Source organism: Calonectris borealis, chromosome 1 (assembly GCF_964195595.1).
Source record: "Calonectris borealis chromosome 1, bCalBor7.hap1.2, whole genome shotgun sequence".
NCBI lineage: Eukaryota > Metazoa > Chordata > Aves > Procellariiformes > Procellariidae > Calonectris > Calonectris borealis.
This window is the reverse complement of record NC_134312.1, coordinates 213,209,772-213,228,140: the sequence shown is the minus strand read 5'-3', so window position 1 is coordinate 213,228,140 and position 18,369 is coordinate 213,209,772. Positions and strand designations below refer to the sequence as shown.

At 37.6% G+C, this 18,369-nt stretch overlaps 1 protein-coding gene across 3 annotated transcripts in view; it reads left to right on the top strand.

The window, feature by feature from the left end:
• DLG2 (discs large MAGUK scaffold protein 2) overlaps positions 1–18,369 on the top strand; it is a 1,041,736-nt gene that overhangs the window by 503,710 nt on the left and 519,657 nt on the right. Inside the window, exon 1 of one of the 3 annotated variants that reach the window (XM_075140229.1) lies at positions 8,728–9,183. The exons of the other annotated variants lie outside the window; for them this stretch is intronic. Coding sequence (XP_074996330.1) covers positions 9,106–9,183 — 78 coding nt within the window. The 5' untranslated portion in view covers positions 8,728–9,105. Of the gene's footprint in view, positions 1–8,727; positions 9,184–18,369 lie in introns of those variants that run through there. 3 annotated transcript variants of the gene reach the window in all.

Here is an 18,369-nt window from a genome sequence, read left to right as displayed (position 1 = left end):
TAATTAATTACAAGACTGGTAGGTTGTGACAGTATCTGGGACCCTGAGCCTGCTAGGATAAGGAACTCCTTAGAAGTCTGGGCCCTTTTATCACTTTTACCTTCACTGAACCTTTCAAGACTTTGAATGGCGAAGATGAGGAAAGTGGAGAGAACAGATTGTTTCTCTTAAGATCAGAGTTCCCCCCCAATGATGGGAATGGGATTTTGGCACGTTGCTCATTATTTAATTCTCTTGGCTGGAAGCAGGAAGCACTTTAGAGTTTTTGGTTCAGTTCACTAGCTAGCTGGCTCCCCTAGAGCCATATAACAAATAACTAGAGTCCTTGGAGATGCTTGTTCTGGTGCATCATTATATGGAGGGCAAAGATGAGTTGTGAAAATCTGGGTATATTAAATCTTTTATGTGTTTAGCTGTGGGGAGTGGTGGAAAAACAGTCCTGCGTTCAACTTTCATTCTGCTTCTGGGAGGTCTAGGCATGAAATATGGTGCTTACCAGTATACATGAAAAATGAGCAGCAGTTAATTGCTTGCTTTTATGGTACTTTCTTTCCTCATGATGCTTTTCTAAAGCATAAGTTCCTTCTAGCATCTTCATGGCGTCTGGGTGACATGTGAGAAGACAACCGATGTGCCTGGCTTGGCAAAAATCAATTTGCAGAAAGGTGTGGGAGAATCTTTTAGGCTGCTAGATGTATGAATCAAAAGTAAGTATTTCCAGTGAGATGTTCAGAACGGAAATTTTAAAAATATCTGTTGACTGGGATCCCAAGGGAAAATTAAATGTAAATGTAATTTAGACAGCAGTATTGACAGCCCTGGAGAAGGCTGAAATGTTCTGGTTTTTGATGAAAAAGAAAGATAAATATTTTGACAAAATCAAAGAACACTTTCTCAATTTTCTACTGGTTAGAGAGCTCAAAAACTTTCTGTTTTCTTGAAACACTCAGATTAAATTTAAAAACTTCAAAGTGTTTGAAAAGATGCTATTTTTTATTGTTGTCCTAAAAAGCTATAACAATTTTTCTGGATTTTTTTTGATCAGCTCTAGTCCGTCTGTTATCAAAGTATATCCCACTGGCCATATGCTGCCTCAATTCTTCCTCTGGTTTTCAAAGTGCCAAAATCCTCTGCAATGAAAAAGTTCCCTCCACAACAGTGTTTCTCATGCTTGTCCAAAGGAATGGGAGTAAAATGGACTGGGGTTGCACTCAAACAGTATTGATTAAGAAAATATGGTGTGACAAGTTTTCTCTTATCCTTTGTTAGCATATAATTAATTAATTAACAGAAATATGTTTTAGACAGATAAACCTACATTTTATATTTTAATATTTGCTATATATTTTTCTACTTCTGAAGATCTTCTTATAGGTGTAAGAATAACTTCTTGTCCTTGACCTCATATTCCTTTACAGTTCTTTTCTCTTTCGGGTCAAAATGGGTATAAGACCACCCTTTATTACTGCTAAAATGGACCTTTCCACATGACACATTACAATGAAGCATTTGCGTAATCAGTTTTGTTACAGACTCGCACAGACCGTTCAGCAGAATTCTGTAAGGTTCTGTATCAACCAGTGTGGGGGTAGATGCTTTCTTTTTCTATAATGCTTTCTTTCACATTACTTCACATTTGTTAATACTTTTATCTTTATACTGTCCCAGTGAGGTAGAGCATTATTCTTTTCATTTCAAGAGTGAGCAGCTGGCTTGCAAAGAATAAAGCTCATGCAGGAGAATTGTAGCAGAATTAAGGGAGGAAACCTGATGCCTGGTCTGCTGTGGTTTGGGCTGTCCTCTTTCTGCTTTGCTTGAGCAACAAAAATATGGTGACTCAGTTCCAGAAGCATGGAAACCTCTTCCTTGTCCCTGCCTGTAGGAAGCAGAGTTGCAGCCAGTCCTGGATAAAGACTTGTTGTTGTTTACCCATCATACTTAGTAGTAGACCATCTTATATTTGGAGGGATTAAGTAGAACCTTTTCCTCCATATTTCTTCTCTTTTGCATTTTAGCAAGAATACATTGCTTTTTTAAACTGTTTTAAACCTTTATTCAGCAGCTAAAGTGTTTAGCAATGTTGTTCTTAATGATTTGCCTCTGAAATGACTTAACTTTCCAACTGATATTAAACTGTTGAACTGTAAGACCTCTTCCCATGAGCTGTGACGATCACAGCCTAGGAAAGCTGAGGACAGAGGTAAAGAGCAAGAACTGAAATGAAAAGCGGCAGAAGTCATTATCTGTTGTATTTGTTTGTCCTCCACATGTGGGTTATGTTCTCTAAGAAGCATTAAAAAGCCAGGTAGGAGCCTTTGGAGGTGAGGGGGTGACAGGGGCTGCTCAGGTGGGCAATGGCCCAGCCAACAGCAGAATATGGCTGGAGAGAGTCACAGCTGGGAGTGGGGAACTGCTGCTTTGGCAGAGGCTTGGGAGAGCGACCAAAAGCAGCCCAGCCTCTGAGATGACAGAGCGCGGTGTGCATGGGCTGCGTGGACTCTGCTGCTGCTCAGAAATGTGCTGAGTGGGCTGAACCCATGCGTGTGCCTTGCCTGCAAGGAGGTGGTGGCATGGGGTTAGTTTATAGCTATCTTGTTTGATCTCATTACTTGTAATTCTTTAATGTTTCATAGTTCAATGAAATCTGGCTTCTTGTGCATGAGGGTTTTCTGGAGAGCTTGGGCAAGGACAAGGCTAGGCACATTCACCTCAAAACGTTAAATGACGCTGGGTCAAAGGAGTCCATGTGTTTCACTGCTACAGTGGCTGTAACTTGTGGTGATTCTGCTTAAGCTGACTTTTTAATTTTGCTCTTGGGGCTGATAAAGCGAAAGTGAGATTTAAGGAGGGCTTTGAAAGAGAAGGCAGCTTGTAATCAGCCAGGAATAAAATAATGTTTATGATAGGATGATATATATTCCCATGCTTGTGCCTGCAACTGTTTTGGGGGGTTCTTTTGTGATTAGCAATGAGATGAACAGCTCATTAAAGGCTGCTTCACTTGCTGTTGCTAAAAAAGGATCATATGGAAAGGATATATCTCAGTGGTCTTTGTGGGTAGGTAAATGGACATTGCTGGTCCTCCAGCTCCTCACCTGTTCTGGACAGACAGAAAGCTGTGACTGGCACAGGACTGAGTTATGGAGAGTTCATGCCACCTCTGCTTGGCTTTGGCCATGGCAAACCCTGTGGCCATGCGCTGGGAGAGAGGAGATTTTGGGCTCCCAGGCAGCGTGCAGATTCTCCGATTTCCTATATGGCTGTTACCAAGTTACTTTTTTGTGTCTTACTTCATCCCTTTCTGAAACAGAGATAATATTCCACCATCATATAGAGTTATTTGTAAGTACAAAGAAAACAGAGGTACTTAAATATTTACAGGATGGGAGACATATACACAGTGCTGTAATATAAGTGTTTCCACACTGGATTCAGTTTTGTTCAGAATTATATTTGGCAAGTCCCTAGCAAAATGTACTGGTGACACACATAAGCAGTGCTTGCAATGTGTGGTTCTTCTTTCTTTTTCTTTCCCCAAGGATAAATTTCATAGTTTATATTATTTCCTGTGGGACTACTTGACATGCAAATACACAACTGTACTACATACACCGTGCTTTGATTTGATACAAGAATCTGAGCAGCATAATGGCACATCTGAGGATTTTATACACCATTTTGATTGTGATTTCTTAACATAGCAGGAAGAAACTTAATAATTTCTATCAGAAAGGTAAAGCAGGAAGCAATTTGTGCTGAACTAGGGACAAAGACAATAATAAAGTGGCATTTTTCAAGTTTTTATTTATTTTTTATTCTGCTAATGGTTGTTATATTACTCGTGTGACTCACTAGAGTTTCCTATGCACCAGCAGAAACTAGAGTGGAAAATCAATTTCTAAAATCAAAATTAAGTACCATAATTAGGTTTGTCTCCATTCCAAGGCTTAACAAATAAAAGAGGAAAAAGAACTGCCTAAATTTAAAACATTGTCTCTGATGCCATATGTAAAGTGCTAGAATATATCCCTCTATGCAGGGATGTGCTGAGTCTCAGTGTTTAACATAGGACTTATTTCATTTCCATTTCTTGTGCTTCCGCAGTTAAAGCTCTATTTCATGCAGTTACGTAGCACAACACCTCATCCGCTCTTGTCTTGACCTGTTGTGCCACTCGTAGCAGGTTGAGTGCCATCTACCACATCGAACAATAGAAGAGTAGGAAAATAGAAGTGATGATTGCATGGCAGAGGGCAGGTACACAATTTTTGGGGTCTCACACTTAAAGGAGATTCACAGGACGAAATGCTTGCACTTTATTTCTTTACTGCTTTGAAGTCCTGTGACATTGTGTATGAAATTCTTCATGCCCTCTGCCAGAAGACAGCTCTGCCATACGTCAGAAAAGGTGATGGAGGAGATGTCTGCATGCAGTAGCTTGTGTTTTAAGGGGAAGTTAGACCTCGGGCAAACTCATAATGTCACAAACAGGTTTCTGAAAGGATAATTTCTAAAGAGAAAGGATTTGGCACAAGAAATATTAAGAGAATAGAAAAGTTTAAATTGGGAGAGAAGAGCATGAACCTCTGCCATCCTTTATATACAGCATTTCATTTTCACTTCTTTTTTCCATTTTTATCCCATCTTCCTTCCTCTCCTGCTGTGTTTGTTTTTTTTTTTCCCTTCCCTTCTCTACAACATTTCTTTGTCAGGATACGTGACTGTTCTCAGAATTACTACGCTCTCATTGACTTAGATGCTCCAAGGAAGCATTTAGCTTTTAAGCAACCCAGTTTTCCCCATCTTTAAAATTCAGGCCTAAGTGATAGAATTTTAAAATTTTTATTATTAAAAATAAAATTCTGTTATGAAACATAATATCTGGTAGAAAATGTCATAAGTAGAAACTAATCTTTCATCTCTATTGTAACTGCAACAGAGTGAGTTCTGCCCTGACCAAAAGAGAAGTCAGCGTGGGTTTCGGCGGTGCCAATGGGGGTAACTACCCCTTTTGTAAGAGTGGCCATGGGTTTCCAATAAGAATATTGCCTGTTAGGAGGAGGAACATTTGTCCATTTGCCTCTGTTTATAGCAAAGATTGAAAAATCAGGTCTTTACAAAACCTTGGGACTTCCATCTACTTTATCTACTGTAAGGTCGGAATGCCTAAAATTTATATCTTCTGGATGGAATAGCAGAAATTAAGGTTCCTGTCTTTCCTAGTATTCTGACATTAAATAACATGTCTTGGCATCATGTAACCGTGTGAGATAATTACTTGTGTTGGGGATGGGAAATGATTGCTTGTACAGTCAGCCAAATCAATATCTGTTGTTGCCTAGTACTAAAAAAAAAAGCTAGCTACCTTAGTTTCACATCATCAGCTCTGTTCCTATATCCACAGCTGTGCCGAGTGTTAACGTATGAACCTTGAAGTGAAGTGATTGTTTTAAATCTTTGGTATTTCATTTTTAACTTGTTCCATCTCCTGTCCATTTCACTGGAAACAGAGTTCTGCAAACCCTGAATGACTAATTTTTTTCATCTGTCTTCCTATTCATATAAGAAAGGCATTATTTATGACTGAACTGTAATTGTATTTTAAATGGCCCTGTCATCACATTTTATGACTACTGTGTGTATATATTCAGATAGAGGTAGGAGAGAAGCAGAATCTACAGTTAACATCTATCTTCACCACAGGTGTGTGAGGGGGAGGTTGACACCCCACGTGTGCGCTGTGAGAAGTTATCCCTTAACAAGAGAAGATTAATGCCCTGTCTAAAGCTAAGCTGCACTTCTTCCCATGTGCTGCTTAAGTAAAACAGCAATGTTAAAACTGAAAGAGGAGGCTGACCATCAGAAATACTGGTGATACTCAGTGCATACAAACAGTTGGCAAGGTGTTTGAAATGACCATCTGTTTCAGTACTGAGCATCAATTGCCGTTGCTTGCAATGTTGGGGAACCATGTCATAAAAATAATTAGGATTCAACACCGCAGTTGCTTTATGTATATACCTATGTGTCCACTTGTGGTAAGACCAATTCTTCTCATACAGGCACAAGAATGCAATTTAATGTATAGTATAGATGTGCTTTGGTTTACTGAAATCCACCCACTCATTCGCAGCAAGAAACCCCTTGTAAAATTTGCTCTTAACTGATTATCTCCTGTCTGCGATAATATTGCTGCTCAATTGTATGCATCTCTCTGCCCTTGTAACGTAGCACTTCAGTGAGCAAGCTAAAGTACATATTACTCCTGTGAGCAGACAGCAGCTGGGAGCTCCAATTCTTCTTCTAAAGCAGCGCAGCTTGTAGCACTTCTGTAAAATGCAGGCTTCGTTATGGTTACAGTAAAATATTAATAATCATAAAATCCCTGGGTACCAGTACAGACCTAATAAACCTGCTATTGACAATGTATGGCAGACTACTGCGTGATGGAGCTGTAAGAAAATGGCTTGTAGTCTGGCCATTGCTATATTGTAGGGTTTGGATAGATCTGCAAAGGCATGCAAATAGTTAAAATGCATTTCTGATTAGAATCAGAATTAGGTATTTGGCGAGATTTATTCTTCTTGATCTAACATTTTCAGTGGGTGGAGAAAATTACCTCCCTATTGCTTTGTCATTATTCCTTAAATGAACAATGTATTCTATTTTTTTTTCCTTTAAGTGGGATGAATTGTGGCTTTTTATTGCTCCCTACTTTTCCTGAATAAATAGTTCAGTAAAGCTGCTAATGTTGATGATAGAAGTCATAAAAAGGAGGTTTTATTGTTTAATGAGTGTTTCCTTCGATTTTCTCAGCAGCTGAATATACATAAGACTGTATAAATAGTTGCTTGAGAGAATGTACCCTTTTTTGGTTGCAGTGCAATGATTTCAAATTATACTTATTCTCTTCATAAAAGCATGGGAGCAGAGTGGGAGAGGTGTTCTACTGTTTATGCATATAATATGTAAGATTTTTTTTCCTGTTCTTTTTACTTTAACATTTATAGCGTTGGTTAAGCTATGTAATGATGTTGCTTCTCCTTTTCTGCACTTTTGTTTTCCCATCCATGTTTCCTTACAGTGAAATCCCAGCTAGAAACAAGATCTCTGATTTCTTCCTAATTTTTTCAGACCACCTTTCTTCCTTCTTCTCCCTTCCCTTCATTATAGGGCACTCTGTCATCCCACAAATGTGGAGAGTGATGTGAGTCTGCTACGTGGTGTAATAAAGGTTTTGCACCTTGGAGAATCCATCAGCCCAGAGTTCAGAGAGTTGGGGTGGTGTTATGGACAGATAGCACTTCTATATCTGTCATACTCCAGAGGAGACATGGTTTTATTCTGTCTTGTGGTCTCATAACTTTCTGACTGCCAGGATTAACTAAATGTCTGAATTGGAAATAATTAGAAATTATTCCTTTCCCAGAAACATTACCAGTTACCAAATATTTTGTCAGAAGGTTTTAGATGTCAAGCAAAAAGCAAACATATACCTTGGAGTTTCCTTGACAAAAAAGTCACTATCTAAGAATTTCAATTTAGTTAGCCAATTTATCATTTTAAAACGTGTTGAAGGAATTCTTTGAACTCTTTATAATCTTAACAGAATTGAGCAGTATATGCCTTCAGGCTCAAAGCTTGGGCAATGCCATCCAGCTCCAGTAACTTGGATGTTCTGTGTAAGTTGTAAGTGGGAGTGGAATATTTTCCCTTTTGAATTAATGCACCCTGGAGAAAATAGTTTCAGCCATTCTCTGAAAATCCTGGGGCAGAAAAAGTGTTTCCTTGTCCCCAAGAGCCCTATACTAGATTGAGGTGACTGTACTTCCTTTGCCGTGCATATATTAATTTTGATTTGCTCTTTATCACAGAATAGCCGAGCAGAAATTACTCTTGCATGTGTGCATCCCAAATGGGATCCTGCACACAGGACAGCCGTGGTTCTCCCACATGTTGGTATCTCCACAATTGTAGGTGGGAGGGCAAGGGGCAGGATTTGTCCTATAATGCAAAATACTATCAAATACAATACATAGCTATAAACCCTGTAAGTTTACAGCTTTGATACTGCCTCTGGCTGGGAGGAACATCTGGTCAGTCATATGTCTGGAGCCAAAAGGGTATGTTTCTGCTTATTGTTTAAAGATTATAACTGCAGAGAGGTGCAGGGGTTAAAGCTGAAGTATGTGACAAAAGGAAAAGAGTGCATTGCTGTTTCACTGCAAAAATAGGCTTTCATAAGGACTTCTCAACTCCTAATGTATAACAACTTGCAATTAAAGGAAGAGAAAAAAGCAAGCTGAGGTAGGGCAGAAGTTAAAGATTAATTTGAAAAAAAGAAGTCAGTTTTCTATTTCATGAAGCCATTATCAAAGAAAAACAGAAGCCCTTGAGTGAGTCTTAAATCCTTTAGCAAAACATGTATGACATCAGCAAGTGAACTGAACAGCTATGATGTCTTTCTGTTCCAAACTGAAACTAGGTAACAAAAATATCTCTGAATAGATCCCAAACCGCTAGAACAAAGTAAAATACGTTTCCTTTCATATCTTAATTGCACTGAAACACGTAAAACACCTGTTCCTTCAGCTTAACAGTTAATATACGTTTCTATTTTTGGCACTTCTGTACCCCTTTCCTTTCCTGCAGTGCTGTGTATCTCATACTTGAACTGCTGCTGCTTCTGTTGCATGCTGGCAAATCGAAGAGAACCAAGGAGTTAAATTTCAGAACAGGAGAAGAGGAGGTGAGCTGTCTGCTACAGTAGTTTACTGCAGCTTCCTTTCATACTGACACATATGTAGTTTGTGGTGACAGTGCTAAAGAACTGCAGACAGGCACTTAGCAGACTGGATGTGAGCTGGATGCAAAGATGCCTCACGCTGGACTTCCCGCTGGCAGTATGTAAATACACCTGCAGACTGGCCACACTGGGTGGTTGGTTTTTTTTTTTTTCAGAAGGCAGCATGAGAAGACCTGACAAAGCAACAGCATAGTTGAGAGACCTGAACCAGCGTTAGATTTGTATCTCAGTTGCGGGGGAAGTTTTTTGGTATTTTTTTTTGTGTGCTGCATATTCAGACTGAAATCTTCATCACTACAATGTTTGCCTCTATCTGGTATGCCAAGAAGCTGGGACGCAGGTTTGTGCATAACGCCAGGAAAGCAAAAACAGAGAAGGTATGTTCCTAGTGGGAATATAAAGCCTTATGTCTCATGCAAGCTGCCTGCTGGCATCCTGTTTTGTGTCTGGTTAGCTTTTTTTAATACCCTGAAAAACGACCTATTGCTATTCATGATTTCATGCAAGAATCCTTGAATACTTTGCATATTAGTTATTAAATACCGGGGAGAAGATCCTTTCAAAAGTCTTTATGCTCTCTTTTATTTATTTTTTTGCAAGATAAACAGCTGTACATCTGGTATGTTTTGTGTTAAGGGAGCACTCCAGTGAACTTGTTGCTGTGCTGCATTATTTTTACTAGTACAAGATTAGGCTCTTAAACAACCATTGATTATTTGCTGCTTGTATATTTTTTCTAGTGTGGGACCAGTGAGAATGTAATAACATGTTAAGCATTCATAATGTTGGGGAATTTTGTTTCGTGTTACTTGTTGAAACTGTGCTGCAGCATGGATCCCTTTTATTTAAAAAGATATAGGTATATAAAAATGGTCAATACTATCAGTATTTTTCTTTTCATAAAATTTAACTATGTTTAACCAGCTGTTTTCTGGAAGTCCTTATAAGTAAGATTCTTCTGCCTTCTTTCTTCATAAGAAAAACTTAAATTGTTTAGAATTTACAGTAATGATAATTGGGGAATATCAAGGCAATTGCCTTTTGTTCTAAATATAGAAAGCATTTAGTTAGTAGACCTGCATTCCAGTTTTGTTTAAATTAACATACCAACCATTTTCAAAATGGGACTAATTCCTTTTTTATAAACTCAGCATTAGATTGGGGGAAAAACTTCAATGTAATGTTATAAAGTTACCTTATTAGTCTGGTAATGATGGCTTCCTCTTTTCCTTGCTGTCTTTGATGTAGTCAAGGAATTTATAAATGGGTTGTTTTATTATTTCTTTGATATATCTTATGCTATGTAATACAGCCACCAATCCACTAAGTAATTATCCATTACCTGAATTCCTCTGTAACTGGAAAAGCTCTTCACCTAGAGAAAATGATTAGCAAAAATACATTCTATTCATGGTTGGGAAGGGGAGAATGGGCAGAGATTTGTTTTTTCTGCAAAATATTCCCAGTGGTTAAAATGGTGCCGTGTGGTAATTTTGAAATTTAAACATCCAAGACATTGGGAAGTTACCCAAATAATAGTGATTTATATATTTCACACCGTATGCATATGGGAAAATAGAAATACAGGTAGCTATACATGGGACTGTCAAACTTTCGTCGTCATTAATCGTATTTCAACAAAGAGGGCATCATATAAACTCTCCTGCCGTTTGTGTGTTGCTATGGGAGGAAAAAAGTTGCAGACTGGATCTTCGTTAGTCCTGAGGGGCTCCCTCCAGAGGAACATTTGCTTTCAAGCTTCCTCCAAGATGACAGAGGCAGGGTGAGTGGACACATTCCACTCCTGACACAGTGGGGCTCACTCAGGAGCTTTAAAAACAGATTTAGTACAGGTTGTTTAAAGCGTGTATGTGTATAGATTATTCCAATAACCTTGCAAAATTTCATAAAACAGTGCCAGAGTATGCACTAAGAAAATATATTCTTCTCTATAGAGTCTTGTAACGTAGACTAAAAGAATGCTTTAAAAATTTTAGCTTTTTTTCTTTTCCTCTTAAGGTATTTGCAAATATTTCTGTATAAATCTATTATAATACTAATTATTCAACTCTATAGGACCTTCAAAATAATCAAGACACTTAGGTCAGTGCTATTCAAGCACTGAAGCCATAGCTCATAATTTTTAGAGAAAAGCTTTTTTTGAACATTTTATGAGCATATTAATGTATTTGAAATAGAATTTTATTTTTGCCAGAAGACAGTAAGTATACAAGAAAACATCTCGTAAGATGTTTACTTATTGTCTTATATCAAAAATAAAATTTATTTCTTGGAGCTTTATTCCACAGTCAGGGTTCACTTTTAATTATTTATTTTTTCTTTTTTTTTTCCCCATGAATCAATGGTGTACTCCAGCAAAGGTACAAAATCCCCCATTCCTAGCAGGATGCTATTTCAATAAGTGCTATTGATGATTGGAAGCTGATCAACACTGACATCTTCAGTACAATACCTTTGTAACAGGAGAACACAAATATGAAAATAGGTCTATCAAAAAGTAAATTAAAAATAACATTTAACTGCATGGCCTGTTTGGTTTTGTCTTTTTTTTGTATAATGCTTGAATAATCATATCATTTTGCAGTTCTACCTTACATATTTTTTTCTGGAAGAGTAATTAGCTTTTTCTCTGAGTGCATGATTTGAATTAAACATTGTTTTCTCAATGTGTTTTTGGAGGTAATAACATACAGCAATAATTTCTAATAGCCTATGTGTGAAAAAAGAGTTTCTTGCAGTTAAAATCTGGATAGCTGGGCTCAGAAGAGTATGGCTTCATAACAGATTTTTCTATTATGCTTAGATTCTTTCGACCAGTACAAGTTAAGAATTTTTTTAAGGAGTATTTCTAAGAAACAGAAATTTTGTATGAGCCTATTCGTTTTCTTAGGACCAGGAAGAAAACTGGGGTGTGAGGGACGTGACAGAATGGACTCATGTGTGCACACACACATATGCACAACCTGGCAGTGCAGTTCCTTAAAATGTCAGAACTTTGGGACTGAACTGTGCAGAGAGAGGACTTGAATTTGGATGTCCTAGGTGACTATTTAGGGAAGCAGAGTTTCCAAGGTGCAAAACGGAGCATGCAGTGCCACGGGATGCACACAGAGGCAAGGGAAAGGATGATGATTGGGCCAGTCCTTTGTGGGAAGAGCTAAGAAGGCATTAATGTGACAGTGTCGTGCTCCTCCGTGTGTGCTCCATACCTACATGAGGGTGTCTGGTTGTGGCAATGTGGGTGGGCTTGGCCCCAAGTGTCTCCAGAGCTCCCCATCTTTTCCTAAGCTGGAATTCCCACCCCCATACATCCCATCTCCCCGTACCTCGCAGCTCCTCATCTCCCCATCCCTGAATATGGCAGTCCCTGCTCTGGGAGAGCTGGCATACAGATCACCCCAAAATGAGTGGGACATGCTTGTTCTTGATACTCTGAGCCCTGCAGAATTGCAGCCCGAGGACTAGGGGCTCTCAGGGGCCAGAACTTGGCCTGTGTTGGAGAAGCTATTTTGGGGCTTGGTGAAAGGGAAAGGGTAAAGGGTACTAGTAAGTGGCAAAGAGTTGGGAGACCAAAGGGAGGAGGTGGACCTAGTCTCGTTAAGACCTTGGTAGCTCCTGGGCTGGTTTTCTTATCTCCCTAACCAATACCCACTGTTGAGTGCCAGCACTGCTGCTCCTGGCCTGCACTTCCAGTCCTTGCTTCCCCTCCAGCCTGGCATTTCATGGAGGCTGTGGTCAGATGAGTCGGACTCTGCGGTAGGGCACTGTCTCATTGACTCTCACATACAACTTAAGGACTTCCTGGCAGATATTAGGCTTACAAAACCCAGACGTGAACTCTTACTGTTAAAATTTCATCTGGAGAGTAGAGAAGATATCTGGGAAGAACTGGATGAATGGCAGCCTTAGGTGTCCTAACCATGATTTTAACATTTCTTTCAAGTTAGGTAATGTGCACTGTATTTTTATCTGAGTCATATTTTTATGATATATTGAAAAGCCTTATTTTAATTCAGAAATGGAACAAAATATTTTGAAAAACCTTAAAACTTTGGAAAATTGAACTCTCTTTTTCCAACCAGTTCTGGCTATAAAACTTCTTATCTCTATAAGTAAAATGGGATAATGCCTATTAATTGCTCTTAATGTTCTCATTTTGCCATGGAAAACTCAAGCATGTCAGAGTTCCTTATACTTTATTGTTTTTATTAGGTTGGATCATAAACTCTTTCCGGCATATATTACGGTTGTTATCTACAAATTCTATCTCTCTCTTGGCTTGATTGCTAGTGTTACTCTTGCCCTCAAGTAGTGAGATATTTAGCGTACAGGGAATGCTGCCACTAATATTGCCTGAAAACAACTGAACTCCTTTCAAGGCAGCTCTGCTCTTACCTGTTTTATTAAAGTTATTAAAATGCTTTGAGTTTGTCACATGAAAGGATTATTGTTATGAGAGTAAACCTGATCATTTGAACATCAGAACTAGAATAACTTAAGGCAAAGATTGATGTCTTGAATTTTTCTCATTAAACCACAGCCAAGCAGAAATCAAGAGATGTTAACTGCATGTAGTTATGCTATAAAAATAAGTACTCTAAATGATTGGAAGAGGTACAGAAAAGTAACTGAGCAATTAATCATGTTAATCTGAGATGGTGAACTAAAGCAGTGTGAAAAAGCTTCTGATAATACTTCACTATATTGATAGAATTTGGGTTTCAAAGTTCAATATCAAAAGCGGGGAAAGATTTGCCAAAATCACCCTATCATTTAATTTCAATGGAGAAGTTGAATACTGTTTTTTCTGCTTGTTCAGAAGTGGAACATGTTTCAAACATGAGACCCAAATTATAAGCAGTTAGAATTAGTCATGTTGTTGAGTTTTTACATCTGAATACGACAATCAATTTAAAAGGAGATTTTTCCTTGTGCCTTATTTTTGGGAGCAAAACAACAAGACCCATGTAAAGTGTTTAAACGAGATGACTTTCACCATCTTTCTTTCACCATGACTTTACAGAATAACATTTTTAGAATTCTCTTTCTAGGTTTTAGATACCAAAGTGCTCTTACGGTGTTATCAGTTCTAAGAACTGATTTCCTGTATTTGAAAATATGTAAGTTTTGGCCCAGAAGGTTTAGTTTATCATTTCAGTTTAACTCATTTATTAATTTTATAACTCAAGACAGAAGCAATTTAACTTTTCAAAATAGGTGTATATATAGTGATACAAATACCATGTGGTTTCTGGACTATCAGATAAAGATTGTGTATGAGCAACATTCACAAATTGAATAGTATAAATTTAAGTGAGTAGTTTTAAATGTAATACAGTGCAGACTAGATAAGTAGAACATAGTCCAGCAGATGGTTTTTCATTCTGTGTGCTTGGGTTTAGTGTCGTTTTGGGTAAATTGAGTATCCTTGGCAGACTGGCAGCCTACAATGAAATATTTGCAAAAAGACAGGAAAATTTGCCTTAAGAGGTTAACAAAACTGGGATGTGTAACAAAAAAATTGCCTGTAAATGCAGGCATATTTAAGCATTTTTCTGACAGTGTCCTGGCAATTGTGACAATTAACTCTTCATGTCAAGATGACACTTGATATCTAGATCATTCTCATATCTGTGTTTTAATGTAGCTAATTGCAGAGTAGGCTGTTCTAGGCTATGTATTCTTGTTTCATTTTTATTTTGTTTACAAGTAGCTGCTCAGCAATCAAACTGGAAAGAGGTTAGAAGTTCACTTGAAACAGTAATTACTCACAGCATAGAATAGAAATTTTGTGATTAAGAAATCATAAAACATAATACCAGATAAACACATTTTTCCTTACATTATTTTTAAATAGATATATTTAATTTGAAACAAGATAAACTCTCTCTTTGTTTCAATACTTGCATGCATACCTTAGATTTCTTAACAAGTGCTCTCTTTCAAACCAGAGCTTACCAAATTATTTCCAGGCCACTGGGGTTGTGATGAAGTGATAAAACTTGCAAGTCTAGTTATTGCCTTGGCTAAAGGTGAAATGACTGCTTCGCTAAGGGACATCTCAGGTAGCTGCCTCACGCTGTAAGGGCGGGTGGATAGTTTTACTTCTATTTGGGCAAAGGAGGGCCCACGTTGACCAGATTCAATGGGATGACAAAAGTGCCTCACTTATTTGTAGAACTACCTGTTCGAACAGATACTGGAGCTATCTCAGATCCCTGGAGGAATCTTTTCAAATGGACTTTTTAAGTGCTCTATTTTACAGTTTTATGGAAAGATCTTATCTTTTCACACATTACTGTGTGGAGAAAAATATGCGATGTTCCTGTATCCAGAGCTTGTTGTGCCTTTTGCTTCGGCACAGTTGGAATTCTAAGACGTTTTCTTATATTACGATTTAATCCAGAAACATACAGCTACTCAACCTCTTTTTTTTCCCCCTGTTTTTTATTTGCAGTTGGTTATAATCCCATATATGCCATGATTAATATATAACAGTAGGGATAAGCCGCTTAAGTAGAGATTTATTATTCTTATAACTCACTTCCCCCTTACAATCACCGTAATAATAATAATAATAATAAATAAATTCAACTAATCTTGAAAAAATGCAAGAGTGATGTTTTAAAATAAGATACTGATCAACAGTAAACTACTGAAGTTAATCCTTTGGAATCCTTTATTTCAAAGTAATCTTTTTCTTTTTTTCATCTGTGAGGGATTTTGCTCTTGTTTTCCTCCCCCATTACATCTGCACAAGCCCAGCACCCACCTGTAGCAATTAATGAGCAATAAGGGGGACTCCTGCTTAAATTAGCTTTTGTTCACGGAAGAAGTATCTGTTAATCAGCTATAGGTGAACTCTTTGTAAAGAACAGAATATCTTCTCTCTTTCACTCCAGTTTAATCTAAGAGGACTCTAAATTAGTCTTAGCTGGCTGCCATACACTGGTGATGCCTCTTCTCTTTCCCCCACGCGTTGTCATTCTGGCATACACACTGCTGTATGTATTTGCGTGTCAGGTACAACAAAGTCTTTAATTCATGATCCATAGGTGTCTACAGCAAGTCACTTAAAACAGTTTTTCCTTTGCTGATTTAGCCAGTGTTGTGATCATCTTAGAAACAGGTTAAGTAACTTTTCCAGTTAAATTTCATCTTGTTTGTTAAAACCAAAACCAAGACGGACAGGAAGACATTCAGAAAACAACTGCCACACCGACAGTTGCATTAATTGCTACTCTCAGTGCCCCTGCTGTGATTCAAATGGAATCAGTTTGGACCTGCTTCTAATGAATAAGTGGGTTTATTATCATTGGCTACAAGCTATCCTGTTTTTTCAAAGAAAAAATTTTTCTCAATTTCTTTTTCCTGTTTTCATTCAATAAATAATTTATCATTTCCCCCTGTTTTGTTTTCTTTCTTTTAGAGAGAAAAAGTAGTATATCTACTGTATTTGTAAATGTAGTTGGATTTTCCACACTTGGTCCACATTGTATGTCATGTTCTGTTAAATCCCAGTGTGTAGCATTGTGAATATAATATTTAATTCATAAGGCACTTATTATTTTATTGGAATTGTTTTATTTCTTTGCATTTTTATGCAGTGCTCAAGTATATTATGAAAATGGCTCGTGTGATGTGCAAGTATGATTTTTTTTTTTTTTTGGCATTGCTTGCCTCTCTGTCCTGCATATGCAATTCAAAACAGCGCATAATAAAATAGTTGTTTGATTTGCGTTCTGAACCGCATTTGGCATCACTCGCTATGTTTGCAAATAAGAGATCAGTTTGAAAACTGACAAGAAACAATCTGTCCTTTGGCATTACAGTCCCTGGAGAAAACTGAGATGAGAATTCTCCCACTAGTTCCAAAGGTAGATTATCAAATTATACTTTACATGTTTTTAATATCCTATATGGGCCATTACAGCTGGTATGTATGTAACTTGCTCCCACTGGAAGGCACCCTGCCAAAGACGTGTGTGTGCAAACAGCTTTAGTAAAATTTAGAATTTTTGTCATGTAATATGATTCTCAAGGCAGTTTATTTTAAAGGAGGCACATGGGTTTTTTTATGGTGCAAAAAAAATTTCTCTGCCATACACTACTTAAAATGTTGATGCATGTCAGGGAAAGCTTGGTTATAGCTTTAATATATGTTAACAGCGTCAGATGAACAATTTGAAAGAACCAAGGGATTAGCTAGTACATGCAGTATGAGAGTTTTTACCATCAGGAAGGAGGCCCAAATGTCATGTGAAGCATTCACAAACTGTTCTGAAGACTGAAGCTTTTTCACAACAGCTTACAGATACCTCAGAAAACAGCAAAACAAGTTTCCTCACGTTTCCCACACCCCCACATTGCAAGTCTGTTCAGAACTGACAGCCTTTAGATACAGAGAAATATGTGAAGCTACAAAGCTTGCACAACTCCCAGCTCTTCTGAGACAACCAGTGATGATACCAGCACTATGCTGAGTGACTCATTTCGTTCAGCTGTCCTATTAGTTAATCAATTAATAATTTTAGCCAGTATTAACTAGTCTGAGGCTTTTGTGAAGCTTGGCAGTGCAAGATCTTTGTCATTATTAAACTGGAATTGGATTTAACAGCAAACTTCGCATGAAAAGTCTGTATTTCAGTCCTAGACTAAGATTTTTTTCAATTTACTTCAGTCTGTCTTCCATTAAGTTCTTCTTCCACATTCCATGCAACGATGTTTAAACTGAGCATGCATTGATTAATACCAGTGATATTACTCATCTTACTTTTAAAAAGTTTACCTTACAAGTTACCTTGAGAAGCAAGGTCATATCATTGGGATAACGTATTAGATGCTGAAGTGAAATGAGAGGCCTGCTACTAAGTGTATACTTCTTTATTCTGTTTAGAGTCTTGAATAGCTATAGCATGCAATTTTAGAAATCTATGAAATATTCTTTAGCCCTGAGACATAAGAAAGATGTAGAAAAATGTATTTTACTCATTTTCTAAATATGATACTCTTTTCCAGTTAGCTGATGAGTTATGTATACATAGCTGTGGTTTTCTTAGCTGACAACTTTTCTAAAGATTTTAGATGAATTATTTTTGACAAGACTGTCATGTACTTTTATAAGGTAGCAAAAGGTCAGGATAGTCTATGTCATTAATAAAAACAGTTTGACAGTTAAGAATTTCAATTTGCTGTTTTGAAATAGATGTTCAAGATTAAGTGAAAAAAATCCTGTTGCAACTCTTTGTTTTCAGGACTACGCTTCTAACCTGATCGTTGTTTTGTTTGGTGTAATATTCTATTGAATGAGCCTTCCCCTTGAAACGGGACATGCTCTTATTGTTCTTAACTTCCTCCAGCCTATTTTGCTTTGTTCTCTCCATTCCTCACATTCATCTTTGTTCATAAGGGTAAAAAATGTCCCTGCCTTCCTTTTCCGAGCGCCATGTTATTTGAGTTAGTGAGACAATAGGAAGGAATAGTTTAAAAAAAAAAAAAAAAAAAAGAAAAAGAGAACTCCTCATTGTCCGTCTTGCTATACA